Raw genomic sequence first — 27,082 nt, 5'->3', positions numbered from 1 at the left:
TGTATTGAAAAAAACAAGTGTGCAGTGCATTGCTGAAACACTTTTCACAAGAGGTCAGAGGCTGAGGGGATGAGCTCCTCTAATTGGTGGAGCTCATCACATGCTTCTCAGGCCCGTGGAGGACATTAGCAGCAGCAGCAGCCAATTCATGGGAGGGTTTTTAATCAGAGGCAGTGCTGAGCCTGTGAGGTCTTCTACAGAGCAGGAACAGAGGGACAAACACAAGCTTTTCCTGTGGTGTATATATTTTTTTATCTAAACCCCCCCCCCCCCCCACCTGCAGTTACCCATTGATCCTATAACCTGAGCCCCTTATGGGCACTTCCCCATTAGAGCTTTTAGATTAGCAGCCTGTTGTACGTTCTAGTTTGCACAAGACATATAATACCAGCAGGTTTGTACGTAATATTTCCCTATTCTAACCACCTCCAGGTGTAGGCCACATACATTATGGTTACAACTCTCTAATAATCCAGATTGCCCTGACTAGCACTCTTACCCATGGAGTTTACATGTACTCTACCAACAACCTTGGAGTTTACATGTACTCTCTTAGCCCAATGTTCCAACCTTTGCTTTATAATATGTCCTTACATTTGAACTTGCTTCCTAGTTTACATGAACCAGTCAGTGACATTATACATATGTGTGATCTACATGCAGGGCCTTGCTGCTAATATTGTCATATTTATCTGGTATTTTGGTATTTTAGTATTTTGGTGACTCTATGGTCTTCACATTTATACTGCCTTTGCTCCGTGTTCTGACAGTGTAATATTCTCCCGTGTAGTTTGCGGCCAGTAATGACAAAAGGGAGAGGCCCCCCTGCCTAAAGTGACCCAAACCCCTCCCCACCCCAAACACTTAATCCACCCGTTTCCATCTATGGCATATATTCAATGCCGTGGGCGAGTGGTGACTGCGAGCAGGACTTTTTGCTCGCAGTCACCGCTCACCCTGTCAGTATTCAACTGACCCCCCTCATACGCAAATTCCCCCTCGCTCCGTTTTTTGAGCGAGGGGGAATTTGCGAATGTGCCTCCAAAAACTGCGAGAATCGAGGCTAATTACAGCGAGTTTGCTGCACTAGCCTCGGCTCTCCCAGTTTAGGGGAATCCTCGCCGTTCTGTGACTGCGAGGATTCCCCCGGAACGTTGCATAGTGCGAGCGGCCGGCGCAGGGGTTAAACTGCGAGGATCACTGGTTTTCTGTGATCCTCGCAGTTTAACCCCCTCGCCGGCCGCTCGCACCGGCATTGAATACCTGCCAAGGTGTGGGTGTGTGTATATATATGTGTGTGTGTGTGTGTGTATATATATATATATATATATATATATATATATATATATATATATATATATATATAAAATAAAAAGGCAATTAATTCCTTCAATAGCGATCCCCTTAACTGAGGACTCATAGACCTGAAATGAATGTGTATGGCAGGGGTTCCCAATCTTTTTTGAATCACGGCACCCTCGAATACAAAAGTTTTTTCACGGCACCCCTAGGCCAAAAAAATGTAGAAAAGAAAAATAAAATTAAGTGAATTGTGTTTATATGTGATCCTTAGGTTCAGTTATATTGTAAAGGGTTCTGTTTGTACACATATTTTATGATTGGCAGTCACCAGAACTGGTTTTGTCCATAAATAATTGGCCATAAATAATTTTAGATGGTCTTGTACCACCAACCCGAGGCACCCCTGCAAGTGTCCCGAGGCACCCCAGGGAGCCACGGCACACAGTTTGGGAACCACTGGTGTATGGGGTTCTTTTATTGCAAGGTCCAAATAGTAGTTTTACGGTAAGTATTTATGTCTATAGCTTATGCTAAAATTCAACAAATAAGTTCCATAATTACCCTGAGGAACTGTGCACTGCACTGGGACTCTGTCGTAATGTTTTCCCTGCCTCTTAATTACTGTGAAGAGCAGTAATCCTTCCTTACACAATACTTAATGTTACTGCAGCTCCGGATATCTGTAAAGTACATGGCAGATGAACAAGATATTCTTTTAATTAGTTTACTGATTGAACTTTAAGTTTTGGTTCATTGCCCAAAGTACCAGCAGGTAAGAATCTAATGTATTCCGTATTTTATAGAGTCATTATCTAATTAATCTAAATCTAATTATCACCTAGGAAAATCTCTGTAGATGTAGTTTGCTGGTAATTAACCTAATTGTAATGATTATTTAGACAATTTGCATAAGGGAGTCCTGCCGCCGTTTTCTGGAATATATAAACGAGGTGACTTGGGGGTGTGCATCTCTCCCTTTACCCCTCAATACTAGGGTATAACCTGTGTAATGGAAGCATCATCTCTGTACAAAGTGGAGGTCAAAGACTACACTGGTATTTAAAGTCTCCAAAATGATTTTTTCCCCCCTTAAGAGCTTCTTTGTGAATAAGGGCTGCCATCATTCTGCATTCATACACTATACAGGAGTAGCGATGTTAGCGCTGTAGAATAGGCTTTGCCAATGTGCCCCTAAAAACTTGTATACAGACACATCTGTAGATCTCCTATACCCCTTTCACACTGCACTTGTTAATCGGTGTATTGCCGTTTTTTTCCCATTTCAAAACGTTTAAGGCTGCAGTGAGAAAGCGCCAGAGTTCATTTACCGGTTAAAGATAACCGGTATTTCAAAACGTTTAAAAAGCCGAGTCCTACACGTTTCAGAGCCGTTTTTGTATGCAGTGAGAATGGCTCTGAAACGGTATTTAGTAAAAACAACAGATTACAGACCTGTGATAGGCTGGCTGCCTTGAAACGTGTTCAGTGGATTAAACGGGTTGACTGATGTGAATGGTACTTAAACGGTATTTAAAATGGTAATCTACTGCAATGTGAAGGCTCAGACCTGTTTTAAATACCATTTAAAAATACCGGTTTTTTAAAATGTTTTGGCAGTGTGAAAGCGATACTACAGGTAGTGGTCACCACAAACCTGAAAGTCCAGTTTATTCATGAACAGCCATATTGCACAACCTGATTCCTATGTATGTGACCAGCCGTAGGTGGACAAACCAGTAGTTGGGGTCGCCCATTGTAGTTATCTTTCATATGATGGCGTAGTGAATTCAGTTTGGCTCTTAGATATAATTTTTTTTTTTACTTTTAGATAGAAATTAAATTTAGTTTCTTTTAGTTTACAGTATAAGCCATTATTACTTTTTTGAATCATTCTTGTGCCTCTGTTATTGCTAATGTGTATCTCTATTGATTGTAAAAGTATTATTTTTTTGTGTTGAGCAGGATTTCTCCTATGATGACTCCAAAGCAGAATTTAATGTGGATGCCCCTAATGGGGTTGTTATGGAAGGTTACCTCTTCAAAAGGGCAAGCAATGCATTCAAAACGTGGAATCGGTGAGTACAGAGGGCACGGTGCAAACAGCAATAGCTTCTCAACCAGTATTACCTGTACAATCATGGGTAAAGCAGGCACATTTCAGGAAATTCAGTCTTCTAATACTACTTGATAATACCGTATGTCCTGCAAGGTTTCCGGGACATAGAGCTGAGCTCCGCCTCTGCCACTCCCACAGAGCTCCGCCCCTGCCACTTCCACAGAGCTCCGCCCCAGGCTCTCATTGACCCACAGCCTAATGAATTGTAATGCAAAGGTGACATCTCTTGGTAAAACCATTGATGGTTCCCTTGCACAAGGTTTTACACCATCAAAATTGCCCTTTAATGGTAACCCACCGATGCCCATCCCTACTTTGTGTTACACCTTTCAATTGAGTCATGTGATGCAAGTTGGTGGATCCTCAAAGACCTTTAATGGGTATTGTGGTTCTTGCATTTGACAAAACATATTTACAAGCATCCATACAAATATCCATTCCTAGTAAGTCTGTATTTGTCAGCTTCCTGCAGCATTGTCCTGCTGACATACACAATTCACATTTGCATCAGTTACTTACCACTTATTTTTCATTCATAGGAGGTGGTTTTCTATACAAAATAGCCAACTTGTTTACCAGAAGAAACTGAAGGTAAGTGCGTTCTGATTCGTGCTGTGATACCGTATACATAATACTTAATGTTTCTTATTCATACCAAACTAATCAAACTGCAATCAAATCTTGTATTGAGATTACTTTTCTATCACCGTAGATGGAATTTCTCTTATAGGTTGAGTGTCCCTTATCCAGATATCTGTTCTCCAAATTATTCCGAAAACCACAGTCTCCAAAATGTACTTTTTTTCCTTCTAAAAGCACTACTGGGGACATGATCTGTAACTGGCACTACTGGGGACATTATATGTAACTGGCACTACTGGGGACATGATATGTAACTGGCACTACTGGGGACATGATATGTAACTGGCACTACTGGGGACATGATATGTAACTGGCACTACTGGGGACATGATATGTAACTGGCACTACTGGGGACATGATATGTAACTGGCACTACTGGGACATGATATGTAACTGGCACTACTGGGGACATGATATGTAACTGGCACTACTGGGGACATGATATGTAACTGGCACTACTGGGGACATGATATGTAACTGGCACTACTGGGGACATGATATGTAACTGGCACTACTGGGGGCATGATACTGTATGTAACTGGCACTACTGGGGACATGATATGTAACTGGCACTACTGGGGACATGATATGTAACTGGCACTACTGGGGACATGATATGTAACTGGCACTACTGGGGACATGATACTGTATGTAACTGGCACTACTGGGGACATGATACTTTATGTAACTGGCACTACTGGGGACATGATATGTAACTGGCACTACTGGGGACATGATATGTAACTGGCACTACTGGGGACATGATATGTAACTGGCACTACTGGGGACATGATATGTAACTGGCACTACTGGGGACATGATATGTAACTGGCACTACTGGGGACATGATACTGTATGTAACTGGCACTACTGGGGACATGATATGTAACTGGCACTACTGGGGACATGATATGTAACTGGCACTACTGGGGACATGATATGTAACTGGAACTACTGGGGACATGATATGTAACTGGCACTACTGGGGACATGATATGTAACTGGCACTCCTGGGACATGATATGTAACTGGCACTACTGGGGACATCTGTAACTGGCACTACTGGGGACATGATTTGTAACTGGCACTACTGGGGACATGATCTGTAACTGGCACTACTGGGGACATGATCTGTAACTGGCACTACTGGGGACATGATCTATAACTGGCACTACTGGGGACATGATCTGTAACTGGCACTACTGGGGACATGATCTGTAACTGGCACTACTGCATTACACAAATGGAACCAGCAATAATATCACACAATTTTCCATCTGTCCTTAAGGTAATACTGTATCTATATTTTTGCGGTAGCCACAGTGCTGAAAATGCATTGTATGTGCGGTGTGGTTGAACTGTATGTACTTCTACCAGTCACATAAAACCCACCTGCACATGTAGCCTCCCTGAAGAGATGAATGTCATCAGTAGCACAATGTGCTAGAGGCGGCCTGCTCAGGCTGAGTGTTCCTTATATGGGGAGGATCCTTATGTCCGTTCTATTATCAGTGCAGTATTCATGTTGTCAGCATAGTTTAATGACAAATGATGCCGATGCATGAATGGGCTGAATATGAACATGGTGAAAACGCTGCTGATTGATACTTTACACAGTGTGTTCTGTAATTTATTACACATTTCACCTTCAGCTATTTCGTAGTCCCAAATTGTACCCTGTGCAACTCCCATAGTTTTCATTATGACCTTCATCTGTGCGTGTGTAGACCACAAGTTCTCTTTTCCAGACGAGCATTCGGTCCAACAGTTGTTCATCTGTGTTTCCGGAGTGCAGCCCTGTATCATGGATGTGTTAAGCAGCCTACATACGGGGAGATGAGGGTAGAAGCATTATGGGTGATGCTAGGTTGCGCTGCACAGCGATGTGCCGCTGAGCGATCTGTCACTGACCCCGGCGGGCTGTCGCTATGTCCCTACACACGAAGCGAGCTAGGGGCATTTTCTAAGAGATCTAGTGAGATTGCTTAGAAAATGCCAGAGGATTGCTACATGTGTAGGCCCCATTACTCACAGACCCACGAGTTTAGCATCCTAGTTGAATAGGGTTGGGATCATTTGGTCTACAGCATGATGGTCGACATGGGTCTAGGTCGACATGGGAAAAGGTCAATATGGTTCTAGGTCGACAGGTCATTATTTCAACGCTGTTTAGGTCAACAGTCAAAAGGTTGACATGTGGTTTTTCAACCTGAATGTCAACACAGTCGACATGGACACAGTTTAAAGTGCACCGCATCCCCTCGCTGCGCTCGCGATGTGTCGGGCACGGTGCCTCGCTGCGCTCGGCAAACTATTTTATTCTCCCGCCACGCCCTAGTGGATGGTTTGGCATGAAATACCGCCTGTCGGCACATGTCGGCTTAGAAAACAGTGAAAAACTCCATGTCGACCTTTTGACTGTCGACCTAGACACTGTCGAACTAACGACCTGTCGAACTAATGACCTTTCGACCTAGAACCATGTTGACCTTTTCCTATGTCGACCTAGAACCATGTTGACCTAATGACTGTCGAACATCATGCTGTAGACCAAATGACCGCATCCCGTTGAATGACGACATTGCAGTTTGTGGGGCCGTACAGTCTAATGCCTCTTCTTGTTTTAACAGGATGTCCTGACTGTGGTGGTGGAGGATCTACGGCTGTGCATGGTGAAGCCCTGTGAGGATATAGAAAGGAGATTTTGCTTTGAAGTTGTCTCGCCCTCTAAGTAAGCTGGAGATGTAGTCACTTGCCCAGTCACATAAAGCTGAAGCTACTGTAACCTGACGGCAGATTGTACACTGCTTGCTATGGACACAAGTGAATGCAATTACTTACCGAGTGATTCAAAAGAAGCAGTGACAATGTAGTGCAGTGTAATAGAACAACCTACAGTATTATGTGTTCTGTTCAGCAGGGACAAATACCTGGATAACTGATATAAATATACAGTCATAGAAATATCAATATCAAGCTCTCTTTCTATATGGTCACTGCTCAGCTACCTTTTGTCATAGATTAATATTTAATAAACTTACCATCGGCAATCTTTATGCCCAAACACTTTAATAACTTTAACTAATCTTATCTAACTTAACACTACAAATAAAGAGACAGACACAAGTGCTGGCATTTCAATATGAATGTCAAATTTATTGATTGACAATTATTTATATTGATTCTATAAAAGAGGGTGGCGGCCCTAAAGAACGGTCATAGAGAAAAGAGGGGTAAGATGACATCACACCATTCACACATCATTGGTGTTCAACTCTCCCACGCTACCCACCCGGGCAGATGGTGTATCCCACCCCTGTCCAAGGGGCATGGGCTACAAGCGTATCATTGAAGGGAGAGCGCACCCCACTATCCTCATATCACTTCCATTTGAACAAGGACCGTTCTTTACCGCCGCCAAGAAAAGATAGAAAATAGGGAGGGCGGGTGGGGAAAACCGGGCCAGAGAGCAGATCACCTGACTCTCTGGCTATTCCTACTACAGGAAACTCCTCCATAGCTCCCTAATTGGCTATTGCTGCAGCATCATAGCCCTTAACAAAAACCACAACCTAAAGTGCAGGCATATCAGACTCCTTCGGTAGTTTATGTCACCTCTAGCTTAGTCAGCCCTCGGTTTTCTTTCACATAAACTGCCTCAAAATCCAGCTGTTCACGAATAGCCAGAACAAACAGACAGACTCACGGCTACATTCATCCCGAAAATAAGCATTCGCCACCACTGGATTAGATCAACGTTTCAATTTCAAATCCCCGGTGAAATTTTTTGCTGGCGAAATTGAAACGTTGATCTAATCCAGTGGTGGCGAATGCTTATTTTCGGGATGAATGTAACCATGAATGCCGCACCTTCAGCGGAGTTGTAAAGTATTCGGTGAGGGCGTCGGCTCAAGTTACTGTTAGTTATATTGGGAAACTAAACCAATCCCTGAACCTATGATGGTTACATGTATACATTAGGCAGTCATGGTAACGGGATCCTGCATATCTCTAGCTGTTGTGGATGGTGCTTGCACCTAGCCTCTTTTTGTGTGTGACTTTGGTAGGAATGCATACAAGCTCTACTATAGAGTATTCCAGTGACTGTCAGACTGTGGGGTGCTGTGGAATATATTGCTGCTTTATTAATATACACTGAAGCTCAGAATATGGCCATGCACCCAGACACGTTTCTCTGTGGACAAGCTGTAGTTCAAGCAGACCTGAAAATATATTTTACTTGTCTATGACAACCCCTTTCATCTGCATATAGTTAATGCCCCTACCTATCAATTAATATCTACTGGCGGTACCCAGATGGAAGTTCAACAGTCAATCGGTCAACGCCGTGTAGTCGTTATGGTCAAACAGTCAACGTAGCTGTAGTCAACAAATGAAAAGTTCGGCATGACATTTTTGGCAATTTCTTTCTTTCTTTTTATTAAAAAAACGTTTTCATTCTTTGCCATCCACGTGGACTCTGATTGGGAACAGTATAGTGTGCCAAGGGTAGCTGTAGCTCAGTTGTCGACATTGACACCCCAAAAAAAAAAAAAAAATTCAAGTAGACCGTTTCATGTGTCCACCTTTACCATTTTGATCTTTTGCTTATGTGAACCTAGACATTGTCCACCTAATTTACAACACCTTCTACTAACACCAACCTCCACATGCTGTGTACTCCATTTAGCAGCTTCTAGCCAATTTGTACAGCTCATATAGGATGTGTATAGGGTGTATTGGTGGAAACAGGCGTTATCTTCGCATTCGCATCCATTATTGCGTTGATGAACTCGCGGCTGATTGTTCCTCTGTCTGTTCCTCAGGAGCTGCATACTACAAGCAGATTCTGAGAAGCTCCGACAAGCCTGGATTCAAGCTGTGCAAGCCAGTATCGCCTCGGCCTATCGGGAAACGCCAGACAACTACTACATAGAGGTGGGGGGACGCTGCCATTCCTTCTGCTGTAAACTGCTTCATACAAAAGAGATACAGATGGTACCTGTATTACACATGTTTATGGCATTGGTCCAGCATTTTGCTGAAAATACCTAAGTCCATTTGGAAAAAAAATTGACAGGACACACTGGACTTCCTTGTAATGATGCCCATACACAGGTCCGATTAGGGCCTATTTCATCAGGTTCTGCCCGATTGGGCCGATATATCGGATGATATCGGCTCAAATTGGCGGTTTTTGACAGCAGATCAGATCCTAGAGATGTTATGTGTAGCACATAAGATCAATCGGCATCGGACCATCAGCGGCACGTCGCGGGTGCGTTTTTGCACCCGTGATGTATCACATCTGTTTTCCCTTGAACAGCCCCCCCCCCCCCCCCCCCGACAGCTCCCCGGCAGGTCTTTTACATGCAATAAATCACATGCGAATTCTCACATGTAAAAAATAGTACTTCAAGTGCCAAGTCAGAAGGATCCCTCCTGGGGAGCTTCCGGGGGACTCGATGAAAACAGGACCGGTTTGTGCATCAGACAAGTCTGACCTGTGTATGGGGGCCTTCAGGCTGACTACCCGTTGGCATTGGTAAAATGAAGGAGTAATTGGTCAAAGTAGATTAGGAAAAAATGAAAAATCCCTGAAAATCAGTGTGAATCAAATACAGTACCTGCAGCAATATCTCAGGCTGTGTTATGGTAGAGTCATATTATACATATACTTCTAGATACATTTGACACTAAATGAAAATAATATTTATTTCACTATACAGTATTCTATTCTATACAGTATTATATTTTGAGCTCTTTGCAACATTGTATGCCTCAGAGAAGAAATAATCCTGTATTTTTGTGTCCAGCGGCTGGACAGGACAGCCTCTCCGTCCACGAGCAGTATCGACTCTGCCAGCGACTCGCGGGAACGTAATGTGAAGGGAGAAAGCATCTTACACAGAGTGCAGAGCATTGCTGGGAATGACCAGTGTTGCGATTGTGGCCAGACAGACCCCCGATGGGCCAGCATCAACTTGGGCATCACACTTTGCATTGAGTGCTCAGGAATACACAGGTACTATACAGCACTATGTTCTAACGGTATATATATATCCTGAAGGCACCTGGGTCATCATCGTTGTTGAAGGAGTGCCAGGCCTACACCTCTCTCTCTCTCTCTCTCTCTCTCTCTCTCTCTCTCTCTCTCTCTCTCTCTATCTATCTCTCTCTCTATATATATATATATATATATATATATATATATATATATATATATATATATATTTATATAGCCTTGGCTGGATACAAGTCTGCCAGAACAATGTTTAGACCATTAACTACTACCCTATGCTATGAGATCTATAGATAATATTTTGCATCGTTTTATACAGTATTAAGTAATAAAAACAAATAATTTAATATATTCAGTAAAGGAAAAAATCGTTTTATTTTGTTACTTTTAGTCGGTATTCAAATGTCCTTGTTACATAGGCTTCTCCTTTGTTTGCATGGAGAATAAATCGTAGGAAGCAGCTTGCACAGGCAGTTAATGGACAGAGGGTTTCTTACATAGGTAGAAGCATTTATCCCACTAATAAATACACACACATACACACACACACACACACACACACACACACCCCCAAGTGGACAATAACTTGCATGTAGCCATGTTGTGGACTGAATTTATGTTCATGGTACAGTCTATAAACTCACTAGCCATATAGGGCTTCTTAGTGTTCATTCTAGCACCCGCTATCTTTGAAAACCAATGCAGTTCCTGTTCCCTGCCTGGGGTGTCGCTGTCTGCTGTGGTGTTTCTAGCACAGGTCTGGTTTGCATACCAGTGCTGATATACAGACCACACTGTTCTAGAAGCACTACAGCCGACCGCGACACCCCAGACAGGAGGGAGGAACTGCATGGGCTTTCAAAGATGGCAGGTGCTAGAATGAACACTACTTAAGGTGTGTACACACGGAGGCGATATTGTCTGAAATCGCTGGCAATATGGTCGCTGAGCTCCTTTACTCCTCCCTTCGGGTCTCTCTCCCCCCGTGACGCTGCTCCCCCCCCTCCTGCCTTCGGGTCTCTCCCCCTCCCCCCCACTGAGCAATATGAATGCTGGCGATATGTCGCCCCATGTGTACACACCCTTATATCACTTTAAGTCATCCGCCCCAGATTTCATCCAACCATTGCCATGTAACGTGCGTTGTAGTCTCTATGACTAAAGTCTTCATTCTCATGAAAAATGCTTCAGCCCACAACATGGCTGCCTGCACTCAGTGAGGAGGAAGTACGGCATTTTCTGTACAAATAAGTTTTACTAATAAACATAATAAAATAATCGGTACTTATAAATAGTGCTTTAACTGTGACACATTCTCCTTGTGTTTATAGAAGTCTCGGTGTGCACTGTTCTAAAGTGCGATCCCTCACACTAGATTCCTGGGAACCAGAGTTGCTTAAGGTGAGTGAGATCCTAGTATTCATATTCTTGAGTGGTTAAATCCATCCAGAAGATTAAACATATGACATGGTTTTCTCTTGTTATCCAATAGTTGATGTGTGAATTGGGAAACAGTACAATAAACCAGATTTACGAGGCAAGGTGTGAGCAGCTAGGCCTGAAGAAGCCAACAGCAGGATGTCCTCGGTAAGTATTACGGGATTTCTCCGATAGCTTTGTACATTGCCAATACGTTTGTCTAAATGAGGCCTGAAGACAGATCTAAGATTGTCCTATAGTTGATGCTTTTTATTTTGAGATGATCTACAATGTTTTGAGGGCCTGAACATTTTCCCTGTGTGATGCGCGCTCTCGTGCACATCACATCGCACATCGTGTTGCTTTTTGTAGTAGCTGCGATGCGATCTAGTACAAAAAGTACTGGGCACATTGCTCCATTACACACAATGCATACTTGCTGACTTTTCAATGTCCCTCTCCGGAGAAGCCCAGAGAGGACATCAAAATGTGCAGGTCGGGGGTGCGGGGACAAGGCAACATTTTACTCCCGCCCCCTCCTCCGGACCCGCGATTTACGGCACCTATTTCCCCGGCTCTGGGGGGAATGCGGGAGCTTTGCCCAACTTTCCGGGGGGGCCGGGAGGGGGACTTTCTGGGAGGGTAAGCAAGTATGCACCAATGCTTTAATTCAGCCTCCATCATTAATCTTACCAGTAAATAATAATTGACACCGTTCTAATAAACAAAGTTGGTTTTTAAAGCTACTGTATATTTACAAACCATTAGGCTTTTAAAGCTACTGCCTTTTGGCAGTTTTAACTGCAGTATTTATAAAAGTATAAATTGCAAAAATAATGAAATGTTTTGTATCCAATGCTATTGCCACTTTATATACTGTAGGTAAAATAGCAGACATGTTTTATATATACAGTATAACTTCATGTGGAGTGGGAACAACTCATAATGATGCAATGGTTTGTGTCTCTTCATTCTCTGTGTATGGAAAAAATAAGATTTAGATGCTAAATAATATATATAGAATATATACAAAGTTGTTTAATGGTGTACTTACACCCACATTTCCTACAACCAACCAAAACAATAATGTCTTCAAAAGACCAGGCTGCATGATTTTAAAAATGCACCATTTGTTTTGATTTTCCAACAGCATTACTGTCACTACATTGATTAACATGAAGTGTTTTCCACACCTCCCAAGCCCTTTTACTTTAATAATCTTACAAGAGAGAACAGTATCTTAATAACAATTAGGCTTTATGTGCTTTCTGCTCCCTGGCTTCCACCACATTACATAAGCAGGGCTGGCAACAGAAATTTCGTGGCTCAGTACACTGGTATCTCTGCCCCCCCCCCCCCCCCCAACCCTGCCCTCTGTGACTTGTGGATTTTTATTACATTGCATGCCGAATGTAGTGTTCATTCTAGCACCCGCCATCTTTGAAAACCCATGCAGTTCCTGTTCCCTGCCTGGGGTGTCGCTGTCTGCTGTGGTGTTTCTAGCACAGGTCTGGTTTGCATATCAGTGCTGATTTTCAGACCACACTGTGCTAGAAGCACTACAGCAGACAGCGACACCCCAGGCAGGGAAGAGGAACTGCGTGGGTTTTCAAAGATGGCGGGTGCTAGAATGAACACTACAAATGTGTTTTTTTATTATTACAAAAATAATAATATTTAATCTTCACTATGCAATAAAAAAAGGAAGATAAGATCAGGGTGCAGTTTTGTGCATTCTGTGGTGTAGCAAAACTCATTACTACTGGTAGCCAGATAGTGACCAGGCCCAGAGGGGTTAACGGAGTGGTGTCCAAGTAAGTTCGCTTCCAAGAATTGGGGTGGGTTTCTGGCTAGTTAGCGCCTTTTATAAACCATTTTTAGGTGCTGCACTGCTGCAGCCATGCTAACATTCCTTGAGCCCCTCAGAACCTTTGGGCCCCTCACAAGGGCCCTTTGTGGTGATCTCCATATGCTTCATCTTCCTCACTAGCAGATCTGTCACCCCCATAGACTCGTACTGTAGCTCCATCACTTGTGTATATGGTTGGTGTACATGACATGTATAATTATATTCATAAGCCCAGTCATTAATGCTTTATTAATGAGTAAGATTACGTCTATGTTCTAGAAAGTAGTGTAATATTATAGTCCATTAAACCCGAGTGTTTATTTAGACACAACAAGGAGATCTGGATAAAAGCGAAGTACGTGGAGAAGAAGTTCCTGAAGAGGTTGGGCAGCGTAGAGGTAGAAAATGATAGAAAATCTCAACGATGGAGCGTGAAGAAGTGTCAGCGAAACCATAGTTCCGTCAGAGCACCGTCTGCGCGGAGGAAGTACAGACACGATGGCGGGAACACATCTCCAGCCATGCTCTCCTCCGGTACAACCGTCTATTCACCACTCCTCAGGACAAGGGCGTATTGCCTATTCTTACAATAACGAACATTGGGGCAAATGTATTAAGACTGGTAAAGTGATGACGCAGCAGCCAATCAACTCCTGTCAGATTTCAAACACAGCTGATTGGCTGGTGCGTTTTCACCTTCCACTTTGTCATTTTACCAGACTTAATACAGCTGCCCCCCAATGTAACATAAAGTGATGTAGAGCATCTGACAAGTCCCTCTAAAATAAAGCACCGAGCTGGAATCTTTTTAATGATCAAACATGAAAGGGAATCTATCTTAAAAGAAAGGTTAATGAGATAAAGCAGCATTTTATCTATTGTTAGACCACTGGCTTTCAGCAGATGTAACCAGTCCTTTAAGTCCTCTCACTTATCCTTCACTTCCAGTATACATATAGTCAGTGTAAACATATAAAGAACATTGTTCTGAGGTAAGATAACATAAAGTTTTATGGTTTACAAGTCCAATAAAGATGTGTAATCAGGCCGGTTGTGCAGCATGAGACAATGCCGTTTGACTGTCTCCCACAGTGATGTCAGATAAAGTCTCCATTTTACTAGAATTGAATGGGAAATTATTTTGTGTTGTTGACCAACGAGAATTTTTTTTTTTCAATTAAAGACCTGTTTGTTTTGTTAAAGAAGTAGGTAAAATGATTACAGACAGATGTGAAAAGGACATTCAGTGGTTGTACAGTGATAAATAATAAGATACAGACATATATATGCAGTGGCAGTGCTTAAAGCGGTCCTGGTGAGGTGGTGGAACTCCCTCCCCCCCCCCCCCCCCCACCTCTCCCCTCCATCATATGTCCCAGCCAGCGTGGGTGCTGGGGTGTTCTGCGCCCCCCTGCAAGCTCTAAATTTATGACCTGTCTCACATACCCATGAAAAGAATAATGTGGGCCACATAATGCCACCCTTAATGCAGATTGTGTTCCACAGTGCAAAACTACCCAACACCCAAAAAAATGGGACCGTGCGCGCCGCAAAAATGCCCCTTACATATTATGCCACAAAAGTGCAGCTTGCCTACATGCTCATTGCTAGGGTTTTCTTGCTTGATGCCAGTTGTAACATGCTTGGTGCCAGGGGTTAAATGCACAGCACCAGGGGTGACGCTCCGTGCCAGGGCTTAATGCATAGTGCCAGGGTTAAATGCATGTTGCCAGGGGTAACGTTACATGTACAGTGCCAAGGGAGAAGTGTGTGCACTGCACTCACTCGGTGGTAAAGGAGACAGCCAGGCAGAGCGGCGGAAACCCAGCTGTCTCTCTTAGAGCAGGTCCATCCATCCACGACTCCACGGCATGGCTATTTAAAATGACACGCCAGGCCAGGCTCACGGTCCATAGCCAATCAGGCAGCGGCAGCCTCGCCTCGGAGTCATGGTCACGGAGTCACTGTCAGCTCTAAGAGAGACAGCCGGGTTTCCACCGCTCTGCTTGGCTGTCTCCTTTATAGCAAAGCAGGCCGCAGGCAGACACAGCGGGGCAAGGTGACCGGACAGAGGTGGAACTGTTTCACCTCCAATATGGAACTGATAGAACGCAGTTCTGCCCTGTTCCGGCTCACTTTATTCCCTGTTCAGTGGTAAAGAAAACCATCTGGGAAACAAAACATTAGTCCCAATGTCAATGATAGTCTTATAGTACCACAAATAAAACCAAGAAGTAATCCCATAAAGTCAAAGTAGATAGAAATGTCTAAACCAGGACATGGGGACATAACATGGGGATTAAAAAAAAAAAAGGTAGCATTGCAATGTAATTGATAGATAAGGTAGGCAATCATGACCAGGCAGACAGGATGTAATCTTCTTCTTCTAGATGGATGCAACTTCAACCTCTAACACAGGAAAAACTTCTTGTCAGTCATATTAAGTCTGAAGCAAAATGGATGTAACCGCACCCAGAGAAGGGGGGAGGCAGGGGTCCAGTTGTATAAAAACAAGACGTTCTTGGCTAGTCAGCAAAGGCAGTATGCACATAATAAGGACAACAGCCACTATAAAGATGTAGGTTACAAAAAAATGACTTGATAAAGTTCATGACTTTACCCCAAAACTTTCCAATTGTAGGAGAGACCCAAAAATGATGAAAAATATGGCAATTGAGTGCTTAACTTCTATGAGCTTGGGTCCATGTAAACCTTATTAATAGTTTAATGTGGACCTCTTGGGCAACTTCTCCACTGGCTCTCTCATCCAATCGTATCACTACTTCATACATTTACCCTTTAGTTTAATATGGGTGTAATACAAGAATTGAATTGAAGGATTGAAGAGAACGAGCATAGTGAGTGGCTTGGAGATCCTTATAACACTGCTTTTATTGTCTTTGTTGTGGAGAGCAGTAAATTGAAGAACTCCTCTGGGATCAAACACTTCTTTAATTAATGCAACACCTTTCTGTTTCCATTGTTGCAATTCATTGCATATGAATTTCTTTTTCTTAGTTATTCAGTGGGAGGAAATAAAAATAAAAACCCGGAACAGGACACAAAATGATCACACAAAATGTTTTGGGCGCTTTAGTTGACCGGGGGCCGCTAGCTAATTACAGGTGGTTTGTGTGTGGAAATGCATATGTTTGACTGCTCCGATAAAGTGACCGTGGCTAACTGAATTCCCCCTTAGAATACAGGTTAAGTATCCCTTATCCGAAATGCTTCGGGACCACCAGCATTTTTGATAAGGGATTTTTTCAGTCAGACAAACTAAAATACAACCCCTCCCCAAAACGTTATTTACAGATAGTGAAATAAAGGCGTTCGATGACTGTATAAGATACATTTATATTGTGCTGTCATGTGCAGGTGTACAATGATCTGTGTTCTCATCTCTCTTCCCAGCGGCCAAATTTGAGCGCAAATTCCGCCGAGATTCCCTGTTCTGCCCGGACGAGTTGGACTCCCTCTTTTCTTACTTTGACACAGGCGCTGGGCCACGCAGTAAGTATCCAACACGGTTCTTCATCCTGTTTCAACCTAACAAGAATATGCGAGGGGTGAAATTTCCCAAATTAATATTTTGCCATGTAGTGGAGTATAAGATGGATGTGGTAAAACTATGATTTCTTTGTTTTCGTTTTAGGGGGATATTCAATTCCCTGTTATGACAGTCGGTTGGCCCGACAGCCGTGACCCTCTGCCGAGACCCCTGTTCAATGCTGTCGGCAAAGACCGCATTGAATAGGGCCCCGCTGCTATTTCCCCCATCGGGACAAACGGCGGGAGATTGACTACCCCCCTAAGTCTGCGTAACGTCCATTCGTTGCCATAGGAGAGAATTGTACACCACACATATTACTAGTCTTACCTCAATATAATCTATAAAACCAAATTATTATTTTGTAGCTGTATCATCAATTCAATTGCTATAGCTGCTTCCTGAGCATTGCTCCAGACCTAGTACCAAACGTGTCTGTATAGCTACTATTGGTATCAGGTAGTTTGTACCAATCTATTTGTCACTAACTCTTTAGCCTGTAATGGGCTCTGCCATGGACTTGGCGTAGAGCTTGCCTCCCCCTTGTGGCCTGTGATAGAAAGGCATTTTGACTAAAATATGACCTTAAAGCTCTGTTAAATAAACATTTAAATTTCCCCTTATTTAATTTATACATTTGTTCCCTCGAATACTATTTTCTAGGACATCCTTTACCTGATGTATGGTGGCATACTGTATGTAACTATAGTCGTCTGCTAAGCAATGTACCCCAATTTCTGAGATGGCTTACAGTGAAAGTAGTGGCTGAAGGATGACGAGGTCATACAAAAAAGGCAAAATGTCGTAAATAATGACAGCAGCTTGTCAATTTGCAGCTGGATTTAAAGCCGCATAATTAACTCTCTCATTCACCAAAAATGACCACTTTTGCAAAAACAGGACTTACTACATTTGGCTTACAGGGGTATATGTAATAGGGTACAAGTTTGTCGGAGGTGCGGGATGCCAGACCGTATCGGAGGTTTTTTAAAGCTCAGTTTTACCTTGTAATAGATTGCCGCTTTAAATAACATCCAAGATCGGCAGGCGTACCATATCTCTGGAAAACTCAGAACCGATTATAGGCCCCATAATCTATATTGGTGATTTTGATCACAAGAGAGTAATACAATGCCGGTAAAGATATTATTGCCTTTACTGAACTATCAACAAAAAAAGTTTTTTTTCTTCTGTAGAGATTGGACAATTGCCAATAGAGAACATATATTCGACCGGTTATGATCGTTGTATCTTAAAATCTATCTATTATAAATAATTTGAATGCCTATATAGGCCTGCTTACCTGATCCATTTATGGGGTATGGATCATTAAGTCTACAGCAGTTAGGTCGACATGGGGTTAGGTCGACATGCCATTAGGTCGACTTAAGCATTATGTCGACATGGGCAAGGTCGACAGTCAAAAGGTCAACATGGGGTTTTTCACAGTTTTTTTTAACCCGAATGTCGACATGGACACTGAAACAGCTCCGCGTCCCCTCGCCATGCTTCGGGCACAATGCCTTGCTGCACTCTGCACACTATTTTATTCTCCCACCACGCTCTAGTATACCCCATGTCGGCTCAGAAAACAGTGAAAAACCCCATGTTGACTGTCGACCTTGCCCGACCTAATGACATGTCGACCTAGACCCATGTCGACCTTTCTACATGTTGACCCAATGCATGTCGACCCAATTCTTGTCGACCCAATGACCGTATCCCTTATTACAGTATGTGTATCATATTATATGAACTGTTTATTCTGTTGTGTGGTCAGTATGCGTTATACCAAATATTTCACTTCATCGGCAACTTCATTAACAGTTCCATCGTCATACTATTGACTTATTTATAGAAACAATATTGTATTATTGAATTGATTATGCCCTCACCTTCCTCTTAGGTGCCAACCAGCTTCCTGCGCAGCACCCCCTGCCAGCTGCACCGTGGACTGGCAGTGGCGCTGAGCCCGGTGGGAGCGCTATGCCGTTCCTCCCGGATGGAGGTAAGGTCGGCGGCAAGAGAAAGTCCTACATTTACATACACCAGCGGACAAATAGCATGAGGGTCACACGTGAGGGTTCCAGGGGGGGGGTCCAATATGGCCGAATGCGCTATAGTCGGCCATTTTGCACCTTGTTGAGGGAGTGAGGAATACATTATCTAGTGCAGTGGTTCCCAACCCTGGTCCTCAAGTACCCCCAACAGTGTACGTTTTCCAGGTCACCCGGCAGGTGCACAGATTATTCTGTACTTGTTTCCTAGCACGGCGCCCATCGCATCGTTGCGATGGTACCCGATGTTATACCATTTTAAATCGTATACCATCGCATTGTATGCCATTATATGCCATATACAATGGTATACCGTTTTAAATTGTATAAGCACCGTAATGGGTGCTTACAATGTTAAATGCACCCCCACACCACCCCCACTAACGCCAACCCGAAGCGTGGCGAGCGCAGCGGTGTTATGCGTCCTCCGACCTTTTCATACCCCCACCATCCACATCAGCGTGGAGTTGATTTTATATAGTGTGGCGAGCCACTGAGCCCGAAGCGTGGCAAGCGCAGCGAGCCCCGTGAGCCTTCGGGCTCGGTGGCTCGCTGCGCTCGCCACACTATGTAAAATCAACTCCACACCGACATGGATAGTGGGGGTATGAAAAGGTCGAGCCCCTCGCAGGCTCGCTATGCTCGCCACGCTTCGGGTTGGCGTTGATAGTGGGGGTGGCGTGGGGGTGCATTTAACATTGTAAGCACCCATTAGGGTGCTTATACAATTTAAAATCGTATAGGGTGCTTAAATTGCAACGCATCGCATGCAGCTATTTGGCATGCGATGCGATACAATGCATAAGTGGCCATACGACTGAAAATCTGGGGCGCCGTGCTAGGAAACAAGTAGCGATTATTCAGGCACATTTTAAAAGATCCACAGGTGGAGTTGATTATTTCACTTGTGATTCTGTGTGGAGACCTGGAAAACATGCACTGTTGGGGGTACTTGAGGACCAGGGTTGGCTACCACTGATCTAGTACATTACACATCATCAATAATATCATATCTGATAAACTCAGACTATGTCAAGTCATTTATTACTTCCGATATGAAGCCAAGTCACTAAGGATAGACGTGTATTGACATTGCAATAGGGATCATTCTGGAGCAATGTTTATTTTGTACCTATAGCAATTGAATAGTTTATGTAAAATAATCCTGTGACTTGTAATTAACACACTTTTGTTGTCAGTGTGGTCACAGATGTCTTGTATCTATCAATTGTAATAATATATTATACATTAATATAAGCTCAGTTTATGGGAGGTGGAGGTAGAGATGAAATCACAGGGATCACCCATTATCTTCTCCATATTAGTTCCCGCTCCCCTCCTCTCCCTCTTCCCCTATTTTTCTCCCTCCCCACTCACCCACCCTCTCTCTGGGTGTCTGTGTTTGTGTGTCTCTCTGTCTCTCCCTCTCTTTCTCTCCACATTCCCTAATTCCCCTCTTTCACTACACAAACCTGTTATGCTTGCATTGGTTTCTGTGCCTCCTTAGTTATTTGGTGCAGAGATGAAATTGCAGGGCTCAACCATTATCCTCTATATGTCTCTCTCCCTTGTCATCACCCCCCTTCGCTCTCTCCTCCCTCTCTTTTTCTCTTGTCAACCTCTTTGTCATTCTCTCTCTCCTCATTCTATCATACTGTACATCTCTTTATCTAAACAAACCCTTTGTGGTCTCTGTGACACTTCAATTATTTAATGCAGAAAGGAAATCACAGGGCTCAACCATTATCCTCTGTATCCTCTGTACATGTTATCTCCCCCCCTCTCTCTGCCTCCCCTTCACCCCACTGTCTTTCTCACTACTCTCCTCTTTCTCTTCCTCCCTTCCTTCTCTCTCTCTTTATTTTTTTTACCTCTCTTCATCTCTCTCTCTTTCTCTGTCCCCACTCCCCCCTTTCCCTCTCTCGCTCCCTCTTTGTTTGTCCCTCTTCTCTCACCCTCTCTCATTTCTCTAAATTCTCTCTCCCGCTCTCATTTCTCTCCCCCCCCCCCCCTCTCTCTCTCTCTCTCTCTCTCTCTCTCTCTCATTTTTCCATCTCTTTCTCTGTTGGTCTTTCCCCTTTAAATCCCTGCCCCCCCCCCCCACCCCCTGTCATTTCTCCATCTCTCTCTCCCTCTCATTTATCCTTCTCTCTTTCTCTGTTCCCACTCCCCCCTCTCCCTCTCTCTCTCCCTCTTTGTCCCTCTTCTCCCACCCACCTCTCTCTCTCTCTCTCTCTCTCTCTCATTTCTCTGTCTCTCTCTCTCTCATTTCTCTCTCTCTCATTTCTCTCTTCCCCCCTCTCTCATTTCTCTCTCTCTCACTCTCCCTCTCTACTTTCACTCTCCCTCTCTCATTTCTCTTTCTCTCTCCCTCTCTCATTTCTCTCTCTCTCTCCCTCTCTCATTTCTCTCTCTCCCCCATCTCTCTCTTTCTCCCTCTCATTTCGCTCTCATTTCTCTCTCCCTCTCTCTTTCTCTCCCTCTCTCTTTCTCTCCCTTTCTACCTCTCACCATTCTCCACCCCTCTCTCCTTTCTCTCTCCCTCTCTCTCTCTCTTCCCCTCTGTCTCCCCCTCTCATTTCTCTCTCTCTCTCTCACCATTCTCCACCTCTCTCTTCCTCTCTCTCTGTCCTTCTCTCTAATTTCTCCATCTCTCTCTTCCTTTCTTTCTTTCTTTCACTACAATCACTTATGCCCCTCTGTCCCTCTTTGTGCTTGCACTTGTTTCTGTGCCTCCTAAATGATTTAATGCAGAGATGAACTGTTCTCCCAATCCCTCCACACACCTAGAATTGTCTACAGTTTGCTCTATTTTAACAAGTTATTGGTATTTTTTCTTGTTGGCCCTGCAGGTCTGAGCAGTGACAGTGGTCTGGGAGGCAGCACCGATGGCAGCAATGATGTCTTAGTGTTTGGCTCTGTGGTGGACAGTGTTACAGAGGAAGGTGGGTACATGTCTGGTCAGTAGGGACATCAGACATCCTGATTATTGCCCCCAAAGACTTCTGTCAGAATGAATCTTCCCAGAATCCTTCCTAACTATGCCTATCTGCAGTTGATCTGACAGAAGCTGTGAATGGAATAAATCGGCCTCCTCCAATCAGAAACAGTGTTTTTTATTCAATAAGTGGTTACATGCAATAATATTGGGTGGACACTTCGTGTAAAACTATGTTAGTACTTGGAAATAATAGCTGTATTTTTTAAATATTGAACAATCCCCTTTAACACCAAGAGCAAATATTAATGACTTCTGTAACAAAGGAACTTCCCTGTTTCCATCTTGGTTCAGAGTGTGAGATTTCAGAAGAGTCTAGTGGTGAAGTGGAGACGGAGCTGGAGCCTTCAGACCCGGAGGACCTTCGGGAACTTCACCCTGGATTGCTGATGTACAAGGCATCTCGTGCCAGGAACCTGCCTATCATGGCAGAAGCACTTGCCAATGGGGCCAATGTGAACTGGGTGAATGATGAGGATGAAAGCAAAACACCACTGATCCAGGCTGTCATAGGGGTGAGAATCCATAGCAAATTTGATTGTTGTCTATGTTAGCACTGCAGTCATTACAGTCAATAATGTAACGTCCTAACTGTCGGAATCTCGGCCCGTTTTCGTGTGATCCGACAGTAACTCGACATTGGAATTCAATGTTCCGGCTGTTGAGTGTCGGACAGTCTGTGGATCATGGAAAATGGCCGTAGATTTTGAAACCGGCGGTGAGCTAGTGAACCCACGACCACGGGAGTGCCTATAATGATGTCGGTAATGGCAACATTGAACAGGGGAGTGCCGCTATTTCCGCCGGTGCGGATTAAATACCGAAATAGTAGAAATCTGTAACGCCACATAAAAAAAAAGAAAAGACGAAGAAAGAAGATTTGATAAAATGTCACCTTGCACAAATTAATGGGCTGTACACACGGTGAGATATTGGCTAATGGACAATTTTGCCTAAGCAATTTTGGCTAGATGCGCTGGAGATTTTGACTTAGCAATTTTGTCTGGGTAATGATAGTCTATGATCTAGTCAAAATTGCCTTGCCTGCACAGTCTATCTATGCTAAGCAATCTCTGGTAGACAATATTGACTAAAGGCCCATACACACTGGGCAATTTTGAAAACACCAAGTTTGAGCGGCTTTCAGCTCAAAGCCGCCCAGTGTGTATGGCCCGGCGGTGAGCGCTGCTGCGCGCTCCCGCATCATCACCGGGAAGCCGCTCATCTGCTTGTATGCTTGTATTACCAGCAGATGAGCGGCTTTGCGGACAGCTTTGCATATTTTGTGCTATGCAAAGCTGTCGCCCCCACTATCTAGTCAAAACCTCCTGTTAAAATCTCCCAGTGTGTACACCCATTTTATGCATGATCAATTTACATAAGAAAGATGGATCAGTCATAGGCGGAGACAGGGGATAGACTTCCCTTACAAATATACTAAGTGAGCTCGTTTCATGTTTACCAGTGACTGTTGCTGAACGTCATGGAAGCTGGACGCCTGCAAAGGAAGATTTTCTATGGTGTTGATCATATCATTGCCTTTTCTTTAGGGTTCATTAATAGCCTGTGAGTTCCTGCTACAGAACGGGGCTGATGTGAACCAGACTGACATGAGGGGACGGGCGCCTATACATCATGCAACATATCTGGGACACACTGGGTAAGTACAGTATAGAGAACATGTGACCATTGAGGAGTGGTGCGGTCTATGTCACATCAAGTTAAGAGAAAATAGGCACTCCTGCGCAGACCTTTACCACACAATAATACAAATGAAAACTTCAGACAGTCTGTGTATATAATAAATAAGATGCTTTTATTTATAAAATAAATATAAAAAACATATGCTGCTTTTATAGAAAAAAGTTTGGTTTAAACATTGGTGTAAGAAAAAAGGGGTAGAAAAAAAAAAAAAAAAAAAAAAAAAAAAAGGGGGGGGAGTGATCTAATACCGGTATACGTTGTTAATGCAATGACAAACAAACATGAAACATAAATAAAAGTCCAGAATGTGGGTAGGCAGTGAAAAGCTTTTTGCACAAAGTTCTGAGGCTTAAATAATGGCTGGGGTTGGTGGAGGAGTTCCACACTATTGCCCGCAGTCTGTATCCTGCAAGGGGGTATAGGTAACGTTTTTACCGTATGTGTCCCTTTAAGAGATGGGGGTGGTGTCTGCCGGCAGACTCGTCCTTCTCCTGTGGCTGCGATGAGGTAAGGCAGTGGTGCAGGAGGTCTCTGGAGATCAACGCGTTTCACCCGTCGAGCGGGCTTCGTCAGGATTTGCAGAGTGACTGGTAACCATCTCCGTCTCTTCTTATGCTGGGCTGGCGTGACGCGGGTGCCGTACGCGTCATTTCCGCCCGGATACAGCTTCCGCCCTTACTCCTGTAGTGAGCTCCGTGTACGTGAGCTCCGTGGCGTGACGCGGGTGCCGCTTGCGTCATTTCCGCCCGGATGCAGCTTCTGCCCTCACTCCTGTATTGAGCTTTGTGTACGTCCGCCCTTATGGGTTTCAGCTTCATCTTGTAACTTCCGCCCTCTTTGGATATAACGTTCGTTTGCATATGCGGTTTGGGTGGTAGGTTTTACAGACTACATATAACTGCTAAAACATATAAGACAAGTGACAGTAGATAAAAAAATGCTAATGATGGGTTGCAGCTACGTTTTTATAAAAAGGAGAGAGAAAGTTCATATTTGTGCTGTGGTTAGCGCCATCTTGTGGGTAAAAAATATATATATACACACAGTTCAGTCTGAAGTATTTCATTAACAGTTTTTTTAAAAGAAGGGGGGGGGGGGGTGGATGTTGTTATAAATACATAAAACCCTAAAACAAAACTAGTTTAAATGAGTGGATACAGGGTATGGGGGTTCTATATGGATTTATAGTATTAGGTATATGATATAATAAGTATAAAAATCAAAAGACTTCCAGTGTATTGCAACAATATAAGACAAAATAAAATAACGTATAAAAATTATATATATATGTATAAAAATATATAGAGTAGAAAAAATGGGCAATGATAATAGTATACATAAGAATAATGGAATAAAAAGGGTGGAGGCTATGGAACAGGAGGGGGGGGTACAGTGTTAAGTTCTAGTGGGTACTGATGGAAAAGTTGTGACTTACACAGGGTACGTTTTAACAAAGAACCATATATAATATAAAAAAGATTTAATATATATACACACACATTTTTATAGGGAAAGGGGTTTATACGTTAATACATATTTATAAAAGAGGGGAGGAATAAGGGGGAGGAGGTTTGGATGAGGCGGTAGTGGGTATAATGTTCAGAAAGTTCCACATGGGTAGAGGGGTGCAATTTCAGCTGCCCATGGTTTGGCATCCGTTCTGTGGGTGAACTGGGTGAGGGCAGGGTGTATTTTGTTAGTCTTTGAGAAATGCTGCGATCTCGAAATCGATGTTCAACCCATTTGGTGCGAGGGTACCCATTTTGTAAATCATTTTTGTTTCCTCTTTGGATAGCATAGTCTCGTAGTTGCCTCCTCTCCATGAGGTCTGTACTTTTTTCAGACCTATGAAGGTCAGGTCTTTGGGGTTGGCATTATGCTTCTCCGTGAAATGTACTGGTATGCTGTGGTTCTCTTTTTTATTGCTGATGTTGCACAGGTGTTCTTGGATCCTAGTATGTAGTTTTCTTTTGGTTTTTCCGACATATTGCAGTCCGCATGGGCACTGGAGAAGGTAGAGGACGCCACTGGTATTGCAGCTTATCCTCTCCTTGATGGTGTGCGTGAAGTCATTGGTGGCAGAGTGGACTTTCTTGATCAGGCTGGTGTTTGTAAATCTGGTCTTCCTGCATGCTGTGCACATGCCACATCTTGTGAAGCCGGATCCTAGATTGGTGGTCTTTTCTTGTGTTTTGATGTGGCTTTTAATCAGAGTGGTTTTGAGTGTGGGGGCCCTTCTGAAGATCACTCGTGGTCTGTTGGATATAACATCTTTAAGGTCACTGTCTGTTTGTAGTATGTGCCAGTGTCGCCGTAGACTCTTCTCTATCTGCAGACTTTGGGTGGAGAAATCTGTCAGGAAAAGGACTTCTTTTTTGAAGCCATCTTCTTTTTTCTCCCGTGGTTCCAGTAGTGTCTGGCGTTCAATCTTCTCTATCTTTTTTCTTTCTTCTTCTAATTTCGGTTTATCGTAGTGTTTTTCTACGAAATTTCCCATCATCTCTTTTGATTGAGTTTCGTAGTCAGATAGTTTAGAACAATTGCGTCGGATTCTTCTAAACTGGCCTCCAGGAATATTTTTCACCCAAGTTCTGTGGTGGTTGCTTCTAGAGTTGAGGTAGCTGTTGCAATCTGTGGGTTTTGAAAAGGTTTTTGTTTCAATTCCGTCCCCTTCAGTGAAAATATTCAGGTCTAGAAAGTTAATGTTCTCCTTGCTGATGGTGCTCGTGAATTCGAGGTTTAGGTCATTCTTGTTTATGTATTCAATGAACCTGGTTAGGTCTTCCTGGCTTCCCTTCCATACTATAATCACGTCGTCGATGTAGCGTGCCCATAACGCTATTTTCTCGGAGAATTCTGTGTTGGTCCAGATATATTCATTTTCCCATTGTGCTAGGAACAGGTTAGCGTAAGATGGGGCGAAGTTCGTCCCCATAGCGGTCCCTCGTTGTTGCAGGTAGTAGTTGTCCCCAAACCAGAAGTAGTTGTGGGTTAGTATAAACATCATGGAGTCTACAATGAATGTGATTTGTTTTTCATTCAGTTCAGAGTCTTCTTCTAGTCTTTTGAACTTTGGTGTTACACCTGCATCAACCACCATCAAGGGTGTGACAATGTGAAAAAAAGACTAGAAGAAGACTCTGAACTGAATGAAAAACAAATCACATTCATTGTAGACTCCATGATGTTTATACTAACCCACAACTACTTCTGGTTTGGGGACAACTACTACCTGCAACAACGAGGGACCGCTATGGGGACGAACTTCGCCCCATCTTACGCTAACCTGTTCCTAGCACAATGGGAAAATGAATATATCTGGACCAACACAGAATTCTCCGAGAAAATAGCGTTATGGGCACGCTACATCGACGACGTGATTATAGTATGGAAGGGAAGCCAGGAAGACCTAACCAGGTTCAT

At 43.5% G+C, this 27,082-nt stretch overlaps 1 protein-coding gene across 5 annotated transcripts in view; it reads left to right on the top strand.

Annotated features, from left to right (window-relative positions):
- ACAP3 (ArfGAP with coiled-coil, ankyrin repeat and PH domains 3) overlaps window positions 1–27,082 on the top strand; it is a 235,978-nt gene that overhangs the window by 189,283 nt on the left and 19,613 nt on the right. For 2 of the 5 annotated variants that reach the window (XM_083163363.1, XM_083163360.1), the window contains exons 11-23: window positions 3,265–3,377; window positions 3,958–4,009; window positions 6,691–6,791; window positions 8,887–8,998; window positions 9,877–10,085; window positions 11,414–11,483; window positions 11,575–11,669; window positions 13,676–13,884; window positions 16,765–16,863; window positions 18,807–18,908; window positions 21,810–21,902; window positions 22,250–22,470; window positions 23,506–23,615. In XM_083163363.1, the coding sequence (XP_083019489.1) occupies window positions 3,265–3,377; window positions 3,958–4,009; window positions 6,691–6,791; window positions 8,887–8,998; window positions 9,877–10,085; window positions 11,414–11,483; window positions 11,575–11,669; window positions 13,676–13,884; window positions 16,765–16,863; window positions 18,807–18,908; window positions 21,810–21,902; window positions 22,250–22,470; window positions 23,506–23,615 (1,586 nt within the window). Of the gene's footprint in view, window positions 1–3,264; window positions 3,378–3,957; window positions 4,010–6,690; window positions 6,792–8,886; window positions 8,999–9,876; window positions 10,086–11,413; window positions 11,484–11,574; window positions 11,670–13,675; window positions 13,885–16,764; window positions 16,865–18,806; window positions 18,909–21,801; window positions 21,903–22,249; window positions 22,471–23,505; window positions 23,616–27,082 lie in introns of all 5 variants that reach the window. The other 3 variants (XM_083163362.1, XM_083163364.1, XM_083163361.1) reach the window with 2 other exon arrangements.

This window comes from Crinia signifera, chromosome 19, assembly GCF_055691185.1.
Source record: "Crinia signifera chromosome 19, ASM5569118v1, whole genome shotgun sequence".
Taxonomy (NCBI): Eukaryota; Metazoa; Chordata; class Amphibia; order Anura; family Myobatrachidae; genus Crinia; species Crinia signifera.
Note: the sequence above shows the minus strand (reverse complement) of the source record. Positions and strands in the feature narration are given on the sequence as shown.